The sequence below is a fragment of the Trachemys scripta genome, chromosome 11 (assembly GCF_013100865.1).
Source record: "Trachemys scripta elegans isolate TJP31775 chromosome 11, CAS_Tse_1.0, whole genome shotgun sequence".
Lineage (NCBI taxonomy): Eukaryota > Metazoa > Chordata > Testudines > Emydidae > Trachemys > Trachemys scripta.
In genome coordinates, this window is record NC_048308.1 from 46,106,534 (window position 1) to 46,124,873 (window position 18,340).

The 18,340-nt window shown below is 41.0% G+C and overlaps 1 protein-coding gene across 1 annotated transcript in view; it reads left to right on the top strand.

Moving 5' to 3' along the window:
- ZNF804A (zinc finger protein 804A) overlaps positions 1-18,340 on the top strand; it is a 226,971-nt gene that overhangs the window by 202,671 nt on the left and 5,960 nt on the right. The window contains exon 3 of the mRNA XM_034786328.1: positions 15,817-15,947. Within this exon, the coding sequence (XP_034642219.1) occupies positions 15,817-15,947 (131 nt within the window). The remainder of the gene's footprint in view (positions 1-15,816; positions 15,948-18,340) is intronic.

Consider the following 18,340-nt stretch of genomic DNA (forward strand, 5'->3'; position numbering starts at 1 on the left):
TATGTTTAGACCATTAATCTTAATCATAGCTGAACCCTTCTTTCCTCGCAAGGATGGACTTTTGGTTTAGGCACTAGACAGACTCATGATTCATACCCAGATCAGCCACAGACTTCCTGAGCCTTGGGCAAAGCATGAGGTCAGATGTGCTATGGCTTGTATTGCCAGCTAGGTTGGTGCAAAGGGGACTTAGGGCAGGCAAAAACCCCTCCCAGGGAATATGTCTGATTGCTACCTCTGTGTCACTTCCACAACAATCCCAGGTACAGAGCCTATTCCAGGGTGGAAGCAGGCACAAGCCCCAAGAACAAAGGGGAGGTGACAGGAGGCATAGCCCTTGCAATTCTTGGGGCTGCTCTAGCTTGGGTGAGGGACTTCACAGACACTCTGCAGTCCATGACCAGGGGAGGCAAAAGGTGTTCAAATTCTAAGGTGATGACAGCCATATAATTACCTAAACAGAATTTTCTCAATCTGAAATTTTGGGATGGAATTCTCATGAGTCTCCCAAAACTTTATGCTTCCAGTTAGGACAGAATTAAAGAAAAGCTTAAATCATGTCATTCATAGCCTTTGTTTCTAGTTACTTTAGCAACCTATAGTACAGATGAAATTGTATCTCATTGCTAATCCTCTAAGTCCTCAACTCACTCAATGGACTTCCTCCAAAGGTTCCCTAACATTCACTGATTTGGGCACCATTCCTCCTAGTATAATTGTTTTGCTAGAATATTCACACAGGGCAGAAATGAGACACAGACCAAGTAAATGTGTCTAAATATTCAAACACAAAATCTATTTACCCAGATCTAGTGAAAATATTCTTGTTTTACTGTGAAATTATTGCAAATTACTGAAAGTTTAACCATTTTAACCAGAAATTTAAACCAGTTTAAAATGTAGTTAAACAAGACACTATTCTTAAATTGATTCTCGGTCAGATTAGTAAAATAAAATAAAGGACATAGGATAACAGTAGCCCATCACCTGGCTGTCTGATCTGACTGCCCCTCAAATGCTGCCTCCTCCCCAGCCCTTCCATGCTCCCTCCCCATCAAACGCTATAAGCCACCAGGGACGACTCAGCATCTTGCAGTCCCTAATGTCTTGCAGATTTTGCACCAAGCCTGTTTGTCTTCCCCAGCTTCCACACTGCAGTTCCCAGTCCCTCGCTTAGCTATTCTGCATCCTTTCAACTATCGGCAGTTTAGCAATTAAACTCCTCATTTAGTCAGTGTGTAACTTAGTCCACATGGAGGAAACCTCTGTTTACAATTTCTGTGCTGCTTAGACAGTGATTGTTTTGTTGGGCCTGTATGTAGGTGCAACCATGACAACATATTAGTTTAATTAATTTACCATAAAATAGCTAGGACTAAAAAAATTATGAACTTCTCCCTTACCACTCACCTGCTTTCTCAGTGGTTTACATCTAGCACAGGGGTCGGCAACCTCTGGCATGCGGCTCGCCAGGATAAGCACCCTGGCGGGCCGGGCCAGTTTGTTTACCTGCCGCATCGGCAGGTTCGACCAATCGCGGCTTCCACCGGCCACGGTTCACCCTCCCAGGTCAATAGGGGCGGCAGGAAGCGGCGCGGGCGAGCGATGTGCTGACCGCGGCTTCCCGCAGCCCCCATTGGCCTGGGACAGTGCTTACCCTGGCGAGCCACGTGCCAGAGGGTGCTGACCCCTGATCTAGCAGTTCAACATAGAGTGGGTTGGAAATAGTCACTAAAACTCTTTTCCCATCGGAATGTGCTGATTTGTCAAAACAATTTTTGTGTGGAAACGTATCCATTTCACCCATAGAATAGAAAGTTGTTGAGTTGTTAGGTAACTCCTTAGGCTGCAGGAATCCCAGATTCAAGTCCTTGCTGCAATTCTGGCAGATCAGCGTCTCGCATACCCTAGGTGAGTGCCCTAACCAATTGCTTATTGGCTGGTCTGGTACAGGTCTGTCTCAAATCTCTCCTGTTGGAGCTGTTCCATTTCGTATAAATAATAAATTCATTGGGGGTGGGTGTCTCTCTGTTTTTTCACAAAAAAAGTTTTAAAAGGTCTCAGTTTTTTTCCCCAAAGTGGAATGAATCCAAATACTGAAACCTCTAATTTTTTCATGAAATGGAATTCTTGGTTTCCAGCTAGTCCTAGTGCAAAGAGCATTATAAATATGCCACTATTATACTTGATCATTTAGAAAAACAAACAATTCCACAAACAGCTACAGTGGGAGTTTCAAGCAGTAATGGAAATACCTTGTGCTTTATTACACAGTATATGAAGAACTTGTGTGAAGTTGCTGGCAGGATGTAAGGGGGGTAGTAGAGGGCCCCAATACAGGCTCATCCCACATGGGGAACTGGAAATTCACTACCTTTAAATTCCCCTTAAAGGATTGCTTCTTCAGCAATGCCCACAAGAGGTAAACCCAATGAGCATTCACCTCACTAGCTGGGGTGTGACTTTGATGATGCAGAGGCAATGGACACACCTCCATACTCTGGAGAGTGGGAGGACAGGGGTAGACCCAAAGCAGGAGAGTCTGGGCCAATGCTAAATATGATCTTCCTTGTTCCCCCTCCTTCTCCCTGAAACATGTATATATGGAGAAAAGGGGAGGACACTCTCCTTTCTCGTTCCCTCCCTTCTCAGGTCAGGAGGTAGGTCAACTCACACAGCATCCAAGTAAAGTACCCTGACCCAGAGAAGCCAGGTGATTGGGTCTTGTCTGACAGGGCAAGGGAAGAGGGGTGGTTCTTCCTTGCTCCTACTGGTGGGAGTAGCCATTTTGAGCTCTGCTTGCTTGTTGCTGGCAAGTAGTCATTTTGGGCTCTGTTCCAGCCCACCTAATTACTGGATTTCCTACGATGCTGGGGGCTAGGCTGATCACCAAATTTTGTTTGGGGTGTAGCATATAGTGAAACTGACAAACTTCTTTGTGGGGTTTTCACATTCCATCTGGTATCTCAGAGATCCAGTTTTTGGGGGCCTAAATGACTTTAGTGGGTTGCATGATGGTTAGTGGGGAAAAGGGTTCCTATGTGAGGTCTCTGTAACTCAATGGGCTGCTTGGGCATGGGCCCAAAGCACAACATTGCACAGTAGGGAGATATGTCTCGTGCAGCATGTGGCTCCCCTAGTATAATCTCTCCTACCTCCTGTGTGGAGGAGTGAAGTGGGACAGGACTTTAGCTTCCAGCCAGGATCCCAGCAAGGGTGCTTTGCCCTCATCCCCATCCTCAGGTTTGTATAACCCAGGCTATTGGTGCCCAGTTCAAATCCGCATTGGAACATCCATGCTGGGGGGAATGGCCCCCGTTGGTTTTAGGGATTTTAATAAAGTTGCAGCATTTACATTTAATCATACTATATTATTTCAAATATTTTGAAAGTACCCTAATATTATTCCTTCTCTCGGCTTCCTGGTGCATCTTGTTTCCTATAATTGTAAGCTCCCTGTGGCAGGGATTGTTTTCATTTAGCTTCTCAACCACAGCTGAGTGAGCACAAATAATGATATGCTGAGTGTATTTTAACAAATAACAATATTCTAAGTGAAGTCTATTCTTTGTTCCTCTATTGTGAGGAGAGTTTGATCCCTCTGAAGGAGTCTAGGAGCTTGGCCCCCTAAATTAAAATAAGCATTCAGGTCATGAATGTGCGATAACAAATTGAGAAACTGGACTTCTCTTCCCCAAACCTTCACTAGTTAGAATCATAGACTTTAAGGTCAGAAGGACCATTATGATGGTCTAGTCTGATCTCTTGCACAACGCAGGCCACAGAATCTCACCTACCCACTCCTGTATCAAACCCCTAACCTATGTCTGAGCCATTGAAGTCCTCAAATCATGGTTTAAAGACTTCAAGGTACAGAGAATCCTCCAGCAAGTGACCCATGCCCCACACTGCAGAGGAAGCCGAAAAACTCCCAGGGCCTCTGCCAATCTGCCCTGGAGGAAAATTCCTTCCCAATGCCAAATATGGCGATCGGTTAAACCCTGAGCATGGGCAAGACTCAACAGCCAGACACCCAGGAAAGAATTCTCTGTAGTAACTCAGATCCCAACCCATCTAACATCCCATCACAGGCCATTGGGCATATTTACCTCTAATAGTCAAAGATCAATTAATTGCCAAAAATAGGCTATTCCATCACACCATCCCCTCCATAAACTTATCAAGCTTAGTCTTGAATCCAGATATGTCTTTTGCCCCCACTGCTTCCCTTGGAAGGCTGTTCAAGATGAGATGAAGAATGATGTTGCAGCGAAGGCACAGAACTTGGATTCTGGAGATGAGAGTTCAATTCTTGACTTTGCCAGGCTTCCCAAGTGATCTTGGCCATAACACAATCTCTCAGTGTTTCCAATTCCCATCTGTACAATGGGGATAATGTTAACCCACATGGGTGTTGATAAAATAATCAATACTGCTTAAATACAAGAGTGATGGGAACCATTTGAGTAGTAAACAGATGCAGAGAGAAGCATTGGTAAGCACTCAGGTAGGAATATACTGATATACTTGAAGCACTGAACATAACATTATTTTCGACTATTCTAATCTTCAGTTTTACTAATGTCCATTCAGGAATGAACTGCTACAAGTTCATTCGTTTTAGAGGTCTAATGCTCACTTTGATCACCTTGGTTGTGTGATGCCTGTTCTGTGGTTCTGTATCCCTTCTGTGACTGCTTCTCCTTTAATTCTTTCCAGGGTGTTGCCAGTTTCTCCACTTGATTGGCTATCCTCTTTTCAAGTCAAAACATTTTTATGCTGATTAATGTCCTAAATCCAACTTTCTTGGTTGCCAGGTTAAGGAACTAGGTCAGAAAATGTATCACGAGTTACAGAGGCCATCCCAAATGACTGCTCCTAAAATCTTTATGATGCTCCTTCTTTATGGAAATTCTGTTTTACTGCTCTGAGCCTGAATCTAATCTATGGATGGCCTAAAGCAGGTGTAATCTAGAGTGGGTAAATTCCACCTTTGGGGGGAGGAGGAGGAAATATTTCATTGATGGGCTGATTTTAAAATAAAATGACAACTGTCTGAAGCTACTTATTAGTTTATTAGCTGGGTGAAACCTAGTTGTGGGTTGAATAAAACCTCATTCAAACTTATGTTTGAAAGCACCCTTCACAGAAAAACAGTTGGAAGAACCATTTATGTTACCGCATCTAAAACAAGGCCTAATAGAATTTGCCCAGAAACTAGCACTATTTGGGTGGGGGATTCCACTGGATATTGTGACCAGGTGTGTGAGGGAGGGAGGGAAAGCAAAACACAGAGAATGGCAGAGACAAAAAGTAAGAAAGCCAAGTAGGAGCCAGTGATCACAGTGTGACCCTAGAAAAAGCTGGAAAGAGCACTTGTCCTGTAGATACATTGGCTAGGGGCTTGGGGCTGTAAGCTAAGAAACTGCTTTATGCCTCTATTGACCTGAGAATTAGTTCAGTGACCTGGATATTTGTCAAAGTCAGAAAAATTCCACATAATTTGGTACAATTGTTAGTCTATGCTCAAGAGAAAAGCAGGATTATGATAGCAGTGCGTTGTAAACCAGGAGAGTGGGCTCAGTAGAGCAGAGGGCCCCCGCTATATCTGGCACTACACAATAACGGTTTTCTCCCCACGTTCATAAGTTTCATGAAAGCTTCACTGTGTTCCAATGAATTTATCTGACTTTCTTTTTGTTAAACAGGGTCGACTCTGTTAACATTGGATTTATTATAGTTTTTAAAGTATCAAACCTTTTAAAGTTTTTGGGATACCAGCCACATAACTTTGTACCTTTGCTCATTTTTCCTTCTCTTACTACTGTTATCACAGTATTCAAATGAATCTTGTTCCAGGTTTCAGTCTTTAAGTGTTGTTGCTAGCTTGAGTGTGTTTATTAATTTATGGCTTCTCCATGTTTTTAAGCCTATTAGTCTGAAGTGCTATTGTTACAAGTGCTTATATCTTGAATTTTTTTTTAAAAAGTATCCCTTTGCAAGGTTTTAGAAGGCTTGTAGAGGTGATGTAAGAAATGCATTTAATGCAGTTATGTGCTTTTGCTTCAGTTAGGAACCTACTGCTTGGATTAAATTAGACCTTCCAGCAGTAGAAAAGTAGTGTGTCTACTAGACAATCTACTAGAATTCTTTGAGGGGATCAACAAGCATGTGGACAAGGGGGATCCAGTGCATATAGTGTACTTAGATTTTCAGAAAGCCTTTGACAAGGTCCCTCACCAAAGGCTCTTAAGCAAAGTAAGCTGTTATGGGAAAACAGGGAAGGTTCTCTCATGGATTGGTAACTAGTTAAAAGATAGGAAACAAAAGGTAAGAATAAATGGTCACTTTTCAGAATGGAGAGAAGTAAATAGTGGTGTCCCCCAGAGGTCTGTATTGGGCCCAGTCCTATTCAATATATTCATAAATGATCTGGGAAAAGGGGTAAAAAGTGAGGTGGCAAATTTTGCAGATGATACAAATTTGCTCAAGATAGTTAAGTCCCAGGCAGATTGCAAAGAGCTATAAATGAATCTCTCAAAACTGGGTGACTGGGCAACAAAATGGCAGATAAAATTCAATGTTGATAAATGCAAAGTAATGCACATTGGAAAACATAATCCCAACTATACATATAAAATGATGGGGTCTAAATTACTGTTACCACTCAAGAAAGAGATCTTGGAGTCCTTGTGGATAGTTCTCTGAAAACATCCACTCAATGTGCAGCGGCAATCAAAAAAGCGATCAGAATGTTTGGCATCATTAAGAAAGGGATAGATAACAAGACAGAAAATATCATATTGCGTCTTTATAAATCCATGGTATGGCCACATCTTGAATACTGTGTACATATGTGGTCGCCCCATCTCAAAAAGATATATTGGAGTTGGAAAAGGTTCAGAAATGGACAATAAAAATGATTAGGGATATGGAATGAGTGCCATATGAGGAGAGATTAATAACATTGGGACTTTTCAGCTTGGAAAAGAAACGATTAATGGGGGATATGATAGAGGTCTATAAAATCATGACTGGTGTGGAGAAAGTAAATAAGGAAGTGTTATTTACTCCTTCTCATAACACAGGAACTAGGGGTCACCAAATGAAATTAATAAACAGCAGGTTTAAAACAAACAAAAGGAAGAATTTTTTCACACAACACACAGTCAACCTGTGGAACTCCTTGCCAGAGGATGTTGTGAAGTCCAAGACTATAACCAGGTTAAAAAAAGAACTAGATAAGTTAATGGAGGATAGGTCCAACAATGGCTATTAGCCAAGATGGACAGGGATGGTGTCCGTAGTCTCTATTGGCAGAAGCTGGGAATGAGCGACAGGGGATGGATCACTTGATGATTACCTGTTCTGAACATCCCCTCTGGGGCATCTGGCATTGGCCACTGTCAGAAGAGAGGATACTGGGCTAGATGGACCTTTGGTCTGAGCCAGTAGGGCCAGTCATATGTTCTTATGTTCTTTCATGTGTATGAAAATATTTGCAATGCACTACAAGTCCCAACTTTTAAACTGCTAGTGATAACTATATTGGCAAATACATAGCAAATACTAAGAGCTGGACTGTAACTCTGCAGCCCCAGTGAGTTCCCCAGGAGCAGGGCAGGAACTAGATTGGGACTCTGATATTTCCAATAGGGTTGCAGCTTTCCTTTTGCTTCAGAGGAAAGTAATCCATACTAACCCTTTTGATGGTCCAGGTTACTTCCCTCCCCTGCAGTAGCTGATGTGTATGTACATGGCCATGGCTCTACCTCCTTCCCAGGCTCCTGAGCCAAAGGAGGAACAGAAGTCTGGTGCCAGCTGTTCTCCCTCAGTGCACAGGCTCTGGTGATGTAGGTAACCTGGGCATGGGCATAAAGGGCTCCTTATGCCTCCTTACTACCCTGTGTGGGTGTACAGAAGGGCAGTCAATTGAGGTCTATAGAAGTAGTAAAATGTTGCTATGTTATATCTTGATCTTTCAGCTGGATTCAGATGGGTGGAGTCTCAGTAAAATTAATGGGGTTCAGGATGAGTATGAGGGTATGTCTTCACTACCGGCTGGATAGGCGGGCAGCGATCGAGCCAGCGGGGATTGATTTATCACATCTAGTCTAGACGTGATAAATCGATCCCGAGCGCTCTTGCGTTAATGGGGGAGTGGCAGCAGTTGACTCACAATAGTGAAGACTCCACGATAAGTAGATCTAAGTACGTCGACTTCAGTTACGTTAGTCATGTAGCTGAAGTTGCGTAACTTAGATCGATCCCCACCCAGTGTAGACCAGGCCTTAGAGTCCTTTCATGGATCCAATGCAGGACTGGAATCTTAGGGTCAGCTTTCCCATTGCTCTGCACCTTGTGATGTCATTCACCAAGTGAATTCAAAATGGATGTAGAAGAACACCTAGTCATAATGGTAGCATTTTACACCACCTTTACACCATTGTAAATGACCATGCAAGGTGCAGAGCAATGGAGAAACAGGCCTTTAGTTCTCTCAGTGAAATTTCTTACTTAAATTATCAATCATTAACTATTTGCTGAGTTCTCTACTTGCTAGGATGCCACATCTTTTACTCTGGCTTTCAAAAAGAGGGAAAAAACATACATTTGGAGACTACATAAAGGTAACTCAGGACTTAGACCTGCTAAAACCTACTGCAAAGTATATTTGTTATGACCAGGAGTCATTGACTATGCATGCTAGTATGTGTTTGCTGAATTAAGCCCTGCAACGCCATGTAGAAAATGTATCAAATACACAGTGAAATAGATAGTAAGGGACCCTTTTTTAACCACTTACACTTCCTGTACAGGGGGTTGGGATGTCAGTTATAAAATACAAATCACATAGTGTAAGTTGTTCATATAACACTTATAATGATTATATTCATCACCATTGCTTATCATACGAAGGACCATCCAAGACTAGCTGAGAGGAGAGCAAGTCTGCAACAAAAAGTTAGATGGAGGAAAAACAAACATTCCCTGTAAAGTTAGGTATGGAAATTAAAGCTGCCTCCAGGCACCTCACACAACTGGCACCTACTTACATGCAACAATCAAACAGAATAATTTGCTTACTTACCAACATTTAATGTTTCATCTCTGCTTAAACTTACATGTACTGAACAAATAGTACCTGATTAAGCTGATAAGAGGCTCAGATCGACATCATGATATTTGCTTTGCAGTGCTGTGTTGCCTGAAAGAAATACTGAGTAGTAGGGGCTCATTTGCATACAAGAGCCAGATATGCAGCTATGTGCATCTGCCCTTTATCCAGCTTTGAATACAGCTGTCCTAGGAAACCTTTAACATCCTTTTTCATTCTCATTATGTTCCTGAATCCTGCAAGGATTAAGACCTCAAATTGTGCAGTAAATACAAACATATAACATTGACAATTTAGGGCAGATTTTGAACCCTCTACTCACATTGGCGACCAGTCTCTCAAAGAAGTAGCCCCATTAATTTCAATGGAAACCGAATCACAATATTATAATCATTACAATAATTGAAATGAAGTGCTATTAAAGGATGTTTTCTAATTTCTGTATAGCTTTGGCTCAGCTTCCTTGTGAAAATTAAAAAAGAAACAACCCTTTTAGCTTTAACAACATTGTCTTCTCTTGTCCTATTGCATGAGTCTTTTCTTATTCACTGCATAAATCTCTCATTGGAGGAAAAACAAACATTTACAGTCAAAAAATTATTGAGCTCCGCAGTATGCAGTGAAGTCCCTACTTTTGTAATCTCAATGTGTTTTTTTCTCCCTTTTATACATTTTTAATATCCATCACCATGCTAAGTGCTCAGAATGAATTTATGACATGAACTACTTTAAGTTTGAAAAGAGAGACATGAGTGCAAAGTGGGCACCAGGGTGAGCATCATATAATCTATTGGAAGACAAGAATACACAGAGGTAAGAAATCTTATGAAAAGAGGCCTCAAACGTTTGGTCTTTTGCTTTGGAGTACAGCTATCATACACCCAAAAGTCTTGCTTGAATTGTTTAACCTTGCACTTTTTTAGCAGAGTAATAGACCCTCACTTTTTTGTTGACTATCTTGGGAGCACACAATGGAGTAATATATGATTATGTACCTTTCAAATAACTTCATTGGACTCATTGTGGTTTCTCTCAAAGGCATACACAGCTACCAGAAATATAATATGGAACTTGTAGGAAAAAAAGGAGGACCCATCCATCTGTCAGCATAATATTTCACTTATCTGTTTCTCAACATATTTTTTGAGAACATCTGAATGGACAGATGGAATAGCAGCAGCATCACCCGCTATGGCAAAGACAGGCACAGAGCGTAGCTAAGTAAATTGTGCGATGTTGCATTTTTTACATCTCAGTGAAAAAGAGCAAAATATGAGAGGGGGGGGGGGAAATAGCAAAAGAAATATAACGAACATTTTACTGGGCACTTCTGTAAACTTCATTAAATGCACTTCTGGTATGGGCCAGTACTGTAAGGAAAGACCTGAATGCACCTTGAATGACATGAAGTCAGAAAACCTGGCACTGTCACTTCTCTATGTCCAAATGGCTAGTGATCTTTGGCAATCCCAGTGCCCTCATGTGCCAAGATCCACAAAAATGATGGCATAACAACCTGCTCAAAACTGGCCTGAGGCATTGTTTCACTGTCTATTTACCTTGAAACAAGAGAAAATATTGGCAGTGTTGTTATCAATTCCAGGGATGACCAGGCAGTAGCATAAACATGTATGTAAGCTGCTTGATTTAAAGTAACCTGCCCAACACCTGTTGATAATATGGACTGCAGTTGAGTTATCTGACAAGAAAGAACCCATTTATTCCTGAATCTTTCGACACATAATTACCACCAAAATTAGCAGAAATTCTAAGAAAATAATATCCCTTTACTGACCAATAGAACTCCCAGTGAGAGGTACACATCAATCCCCCACTGAAAAACACACAGAACCTGAACTGGGCCAGCAGAGATATCTGAGCGAACCTTAATATCTGCCTCCAAAATCTATTCTGTCTGCCAGAATGAAATGCCACTGAAAGCAGGAGGCAAGAATTGCTGCTTGCCCAGTAGATAATCCTGCAGTCTCCTTGTTAATCAAATAGAATAGTGTGGCCATCTGGCACCAGGTGTGGCTGCTGCCAAGTGAGAACAGAAGATACATGCTAGGACAAAGACACAAAACATAACATTCAAGCATCCATTTAAAAACTAGCTGTTTCAGGAGCCCAAGGCAGTCATCCTTAAGCACCAGAGGTTTTTGACTTAGGGCTTTTCTTTACTGCAACAGTTAGCTGCAGGGCTGCCCAGAGGCAGGGGGCAAGTGGGGCAATTTGCCCCAGGCCCCCACGAGAGTTTTTCAGGGCCCCTGGAGCGGTGTCCTTCACTTGCTCCGGGGCTCCGGGGCCCCTGGGCCCCCGGAACTTCTTCCGCTCTGGGTCTTCAGCTGCAATTTGGTGGCAGGGGGTCCTTCCGCTCCGGGACCCGCCGCTGAATTGCCCTGAAGACCCGAGGCGGGGAGTCCTTCCGGCCGGAACCCACCGCCGAAGACCCCAGGCCCCCTGAATCCTCTGGGCGGCCCTGGTTAGCTGAAGTTAGTACACTTGAGTTACTTCACTTGAGCTAGCCTAGCTTAAGTGCGAACAGAGTGAGAGTGACCACATTGTGAAACAACATTCTTGCTACACAAAGTGGTAGGAGTGAAGCCGAAAAAAATGCTGTAACTACAGCTGCTGCATGCCCACTGCATTTCTAGCTAGTGCATCAACCTTAGCACGGGACAGGCTAGCTGGCTCAAGCTTAAAGCCCCACCTAATTCGAGCTAGAGATTTTTGTGGGTGGATGGGAGTTGGGTTATGAGGCAAACCTGGAGTTATAGCTCAAGCAGCAATGTAGTGAAGACAAGACCTTAAAGTAATACACTGTCTGCCATACCCGATTCATTCTCAAAGTAATCAAGACTGTCTTACTGTCCAAGTTGCCAGCTGGCCATCCCAGCCAGGCCCTGCATAAGGATGAAGAAAGCAGGGAAGAGGAAAAGTGGCTTCCTATATCAGAAATAGTTGCTATCCTCCCTCTCCCCCTACAGAAGTAGAGAAGGGAGACACTAGGTCCAGAGGAAATAGCAGCTGTTCAGGTGATCACAACAGCAGCACACACTTATGGGGCTCCCTACAGAGCTGACTCACTCTAGCCTCAGTCTCATCCCCTCATGTGAGGAACAGAGGGTTGCTTTCCCCTCCCCCGTCCAGCAGATACTCACCAGGCAGTGAAATAGGGCCAGAGACAGATTCCACTCAACCTGCTGGATTCAGAACTATTGCAGCTGCCCCTATGGACTGCAGGATCTGGAGCACAAAGTACCTGAGACTGGTGGATACCTCCAGGGCTGTGCTAGTGTAGCTGCAACCTGTCCCATTGGGAAGCTCCTAGAGTTACTGTGGCTCCCACTTCTGCTGCCACCACCCTCAGGGCCTCCATTAGGGAAGCACTGGCAGACCTAGGGCCTGAACTGTCTGACTGGCTGAGGAGATCCAAGGGAATTCCTTGGGATTTGGTCCAAGTCAGCACCACCATGTCTACCTGCTAAAGCATAGGAAGGCATCCTGCATCAGAGGGCAGAAGTAGAATGACTTCTTCCCTCCAGCCAGGGAACAATGACCTTCATCCAGTATGGGGCAAAGAGAGAGGGAGATTCAGAAGGCAGGGAGGAGCTGGCCTACTGGAAGAAGGTGATGGGACATTGGCTGAAAACCTCCCCTTTCAGGCTAGCTGAAGCCCCAATGAGGCAGGATAGGCTTTCTGAGGAGACAGGAGGGAAACCTGGTTACTGTTGTGAGCCATACTGTAAATGTTTGTTTTAATGTTTAATTTTAATAAGGTAGCATTGTGTTTGGTTAGCTCATGTATTTGTTTTAGTTGCGCTGCCAGCGTGTTTGTCTTTTGGGATTAAAAGTGTAATTGGTTTGACTGTTTGCAGTTTGTTTAAAGTACAGTTAGATTTGAAAGTTTGTTCCATTTACATTTCAAGTGCTATGTATGGGTACATGAGGGCATGTGGGTATGTCTGTGAATGTAGGTTTTCACTGTGACTGTAGCGTAACTTTTCCCCTCCCATTCTTGCTGCAGTTGTGTGTGTGTGTGTTGTTGGTTTTTTTGCCCTTGTCTATCATTTATCCACCTGGTACTTGTATAGTTATTCCATATCTGAGGGAAAATTGCTGATTTTGTTCGGCCTTCGGCATACAGTCTCTACAAGATCTTTATTTCTTTTTATATCTAGTACAGTTCAGAACACTATGGCAGTAGTGACTGAAGATTCAAGGCAAAAAGACAGCTGAAGTTGTGTGGGCAATACGACGGGCTACATTTTCAAGTGTTATATGGGATTTTTAGTTGCAGGATTCCCATTGATTTTAACAGCTAAAATACTATTCAATATTTTGAAATTTTTCATGTTGCATATCCTTGAACTTCTATTTTTCATGACAAACACATTGAAAAGCAGGGCCTTGGATGTGGAGTTCATGCTAGAAAAAAATTTGTATCATTAGAAGGATGAGAGTTCATTGAGGCAAATAGGTGAAATGAGATAGTGTGTGGTGTATGAGTTGGAAGAAAGAAGAACAATTTAACGAGGAAGAAGCCTCTCATGAACTATAAAAGGTATTAAATAGGCTACGTACAGAGGCAAATGGTTTTGACTCACATTATGCACAGCTGCGAGGTACATTATAGTACAAAAGGTCAGTGTGTGACTGTGGATCTTTGTGCAGTTTTATAATATAGAAAAAACAATGCAAAAGGGAAAAAAAAACATTTCTCATAAAGTGGAGTATAGCAAATTAATCAGACCTTCGCAAATGTTGTTGGGTAAAAGGTTTCCTACAACATACACCTCACTTATAAACAAAGTTATAGATCTTGATTGTTATATGCATATATGAAACTCATTTGCATTAAGGGCTAGTCTCATTATTTGTTACTATAGCAAAAGGAAAGTGGGCTGTGTGGAGAATTTAAAATGTTATGGGAAGGAAGGAATGGAAACTACCAGTCATGATGGAAGATATTTTTGTAACAGACTCCTGGATGGATAGGGTATAAGATGTAGTAAGGCTGGGTTTATATTAATATTGAAAATTTGAAGGGATTTTAGAGACAGTCATCTAGGTCAGATACTGGGAAATTTGCTAAAAGCATGGCCATACTAGATCAGACTAATGGTCCATCTAGCCCACTATCCTATCTGTTGACAATAACCAATGTCAGATGCTTTAAAGAGAATGAAAAGTACAAGGCAATTATTAAGTGATCCATCCCCTGTCATCCAGTCCCAGCATCTGGCTGTCAGAGGCTTAGCAACACCCAGAGTATGAGGTTGTGTCCTTGACCATGTTGGCTAATAGCCATTGATGGACTTATCATCCATGAACTTATTTAATTCTTTTTTGAACCCAGTTATAATTTTGGCCTTCACAACATCCCCTGGCAGCAAGTTCCACAGGTGGACTGTGCATTGTGTGAAGAAATATTTCCTTTTGTTTGATTTAAATCCACTGCCTATTAATTTCATTGGGTTGACCCCCTGGAAGAAAATCCGAAAGATCTTCTGAAACCGAAATCTCTGGTAGCTCAGAGTCCTTTACTGCAGTCATCTTCTTCAAAATACAAAAACCAGTAGATCTGAGACAAAAATTGTTTCACTGGAAAACTTGATTAAACTTTAATCTGAAACAAATTGCTTGCTCGCATGATTCATCTGGAGCAACGTTTGTGTAGGGTGAAGAGAGGCACATCCAAACAAATAGATTTACGTGATGAATGGCAATGAGATAAAGCTGTGTTAATTACAAGGCAATCTCAGATGGATGAATTGAGATGGTGTTGGAGAATCAGATCAGAAACAAAAATATCTGGTGAGTTGGCATCCACTTCCAACTGGAGAGGAAAGCTCCTGATCGCATTGCATACATGGAATATGTGATTGCCTCAATACTGGAAACAGAAGTGTAAGATGACCACATCAATGACATAGAGTAGAAATCTGCAAAGTTTCTGTGGGAGATATGGTTTTGAAACTCAACTGGAGCACAAATTTTGCCATGATCTGGAAGCTGACAGTAACCAGAAAAAAGAGACTTATCATTTGAAGGAAACAACATTCTAAACTTTCCTTTACTCAGCCTAGCAACACAGAAGATAACGGGTGTGGGTGAAACCTGCTTTCACAAAGAAAATGTGGAGGTAGCAGTTATGATTCTGAGCAGAGGCAAATTAAGGCATAGGTGCTATAAGCCTGTACTTAAGGGGAAAGTTTAGCTATCCATCAAGTCAAATAAAATTAATTTCTGGATTGTTTTGCCCAGTGTATCAAAAATGTTTTTCACACATAACTGTTGTTTTTCCTTTCAACATAGCAGACAAAATTACGGATGTAACACCATTGTACTCCATGGAATTACACCAGGGATGAACTTGGTCTAAATTGTTTAAGTAAAAAGATACAACAACATACCATTACTCAATAAATATATTTTGGGAAAGGACCATGCAGTAATCTTATGTAATATTTTGAATATTGCTGAACTACCTAAATGTGTGATTTCTAACACGAAAATAAAAAAAAAAAAAAAAAGTGCAACTGAACTTTGTCAGCAGAACAAAATAACACCATTGTAATGGTAATGCTATGGTGTATTTACATACCCAACAAGAGAAAATGACAGTCTTATAGTTGTTTACCAGGGCTGTCAGGGATTCTCTTTATATTAAATACGTTTATTATTATTTTTAATAGAGACTCAAGGAACTGAAACAGAGGGAGTTTGCTCGAAATGTAGCTTCCAAGTCAAGAAAAGATGAAAGGAAACAGGAAAAGGCCCTCCAACGTTTGCACAAGTTAGCTGAACTGAGGAAAGAGGCAGCATGGTGAGTGAATAACTACTGAAATGGAAAAAGCACTGGAAAAATAACCCCCAAACTATTAGTTGGGGTTGTGGGACACATGACTGTTAAGATCCTGAGCCCAGAACAAGATGCACATATTTTTATGGCAAGCTCTAAGCTGTATGTATGCAGTAATTTGAGCTGGCACTATGTGAAGAAATAAATGTTTAACGTTACTTTTTTAGTGGAGCTAAAATGACATGTATTTTTAGTTAAAAATATGTTCCATATATATTTCATAAAGCCAGGCACAGTGTTGAAAGCATTAGTGAACTAGGTCAAGCATTTGAAGCTTGGCATTATTTTATTGATGAGGAAAGGATACACTCTATCTTTCCTGGATGTAACAAATCTGTGTGACTTAGAGTTTGAACTGCTCACCTGGGAATGCATCAGGAAATCTAGTTTAAAATTTTAATAGCTAGAGAAACTATATAAGGGAATACCTTAAAAGAAAATGTTCCTTTTCCTGAACCCATGAGGGTGCATAGTCTAACCATCACAATCACATCTCACCAGATGTATATTCTCTATTGAATCTGGAAATATATTTCTAGTTGATATTGATATTTCCTAGTCTGAAGTGACAGCCTTTTTACCAAAAAATTACATGCTTATGAAACAGACAACTCAGTGTAAAAGAATTTGAACCACTTTCAGTTTGCTCCAACATAGATCTAACAATCACAGAAAAAATTAGTTGGTGGTTAATCTGTAAATGGAATGTTTATTCAGATGTTGTCTATGGTGAGACCTGCATCTCACTCGGTGAACTGCCACATTATTCAATTGAATGTGAGGTCTATAGTTTTCTGTTAAAAATTGGTAACATCTGTATATTGCACGACATATTGAAACAAAGTCCATCTAAACAAGTGGGCAAGTCCTGGATGCAGGTAAGTGTGTATGGAATGAACAGTACAGTCATACAGTTTGTAATTTCTTTGAGGCAACATATATATATTAACGAGAAGTGGCAGGTTTTTTCACTACTGTATCCAGGCTTTGCAACCTTTAAACAACACACAGCTAAATCCTTCTCTCTAACTCCCCATGCTGTGTTAGTGATAATACAGAATGGCATAGCTATTAATGGTATACAGCGGATAGGATGAAAGACAATGGAGCATCTAGTGTATATACTGAGTTTAAATTGCTAGTTGGACTCCTGCGATAGTGTATGCATCTAGATATGGCTATAAATGCTTAAGAAGCACAATTCAGGAGTGTTACTTGCTACATCAGAAAAAAGGCAAACATATCTGTTAAAGTCTGACTATAATGTGAAAAGTGACTGTTTAAAATTACACTGAGATTCCATATTTATTCTATCTCAATGACTTGCATATTGAACTTGATTTGTTTACAAGCAAAAATTCTAACTACTAGCTTTATAAACTCACGTGATCTGAAAATTCTCTACAATTCATGTCCAGTAATATGAATTCTGCGATCAGAAATTAGCTTTTTATGTTTTTATTTATGGTACATAAGTCAGGCTTGCACATCCATACTGTATTGACTCTTTTTAATGCTAACATAGTAAGTACCTCATTTTGTCAGTATGCTAATATACATGTGTTGGAATAAAGACATATAGGTCCAAACTCCTTAACTGTGCCCAAAATATTTGCAAGTGCATACATGATGTGAGTACAAAAAACATGTTTTCTAGCAAAATTGGCACTTACATGTAAAATGGATGAACTTACAAACTTTACTGACAGAATTAAAGAAGATCATTGAAAATGTAGATGAAAAGGAACAGATATAGTTAAGAGGTTGATGTTATTTTTGCAGTTACTTTTCTGATAGATAGATAGATAGATAGATAGATAGATAGATAGATAGATAGATAGATAGATAGATAGATCTGTTGATTCCCATATATTGTTCTAAGTAACTGAGAGTAGGTTCAAAAGCAGCATTAAAATTAGTATAATTTCAACTAAATGAAAACCTTATTAAAATATTTAATTGACAAAATAGAATGCAATGTACATTTTAGGACTAGGAGAGTAAAGAATCTGATCTAGCCTTATGGATTAATACCACTGGCTCATGGTGCGGGTGATCCTGTGTGTCAGGAATAGAGCAGTGAGCTGCCAATTAATGTGTTTTTAAATTAGTATCCAAAACTACAGCAAACACTTTTCATAAAAATAAATTGTGGAAAACCCAATTTTTTGTCTAAAACAGAACACTTTCAACCAGCCCTAACTCTTCTAATGTGTTCTACTTCAGGTGGGCTTTGAGGAATTTTCAAAATATTCAGCTAGTGCAGAAGCAAGGATCAGTCCTTCCCAGGAGGGCAGATTGACATGAACATGCAATCCCTATGTTCCATGCTCTCCAATGGCACACACTATTGAGTT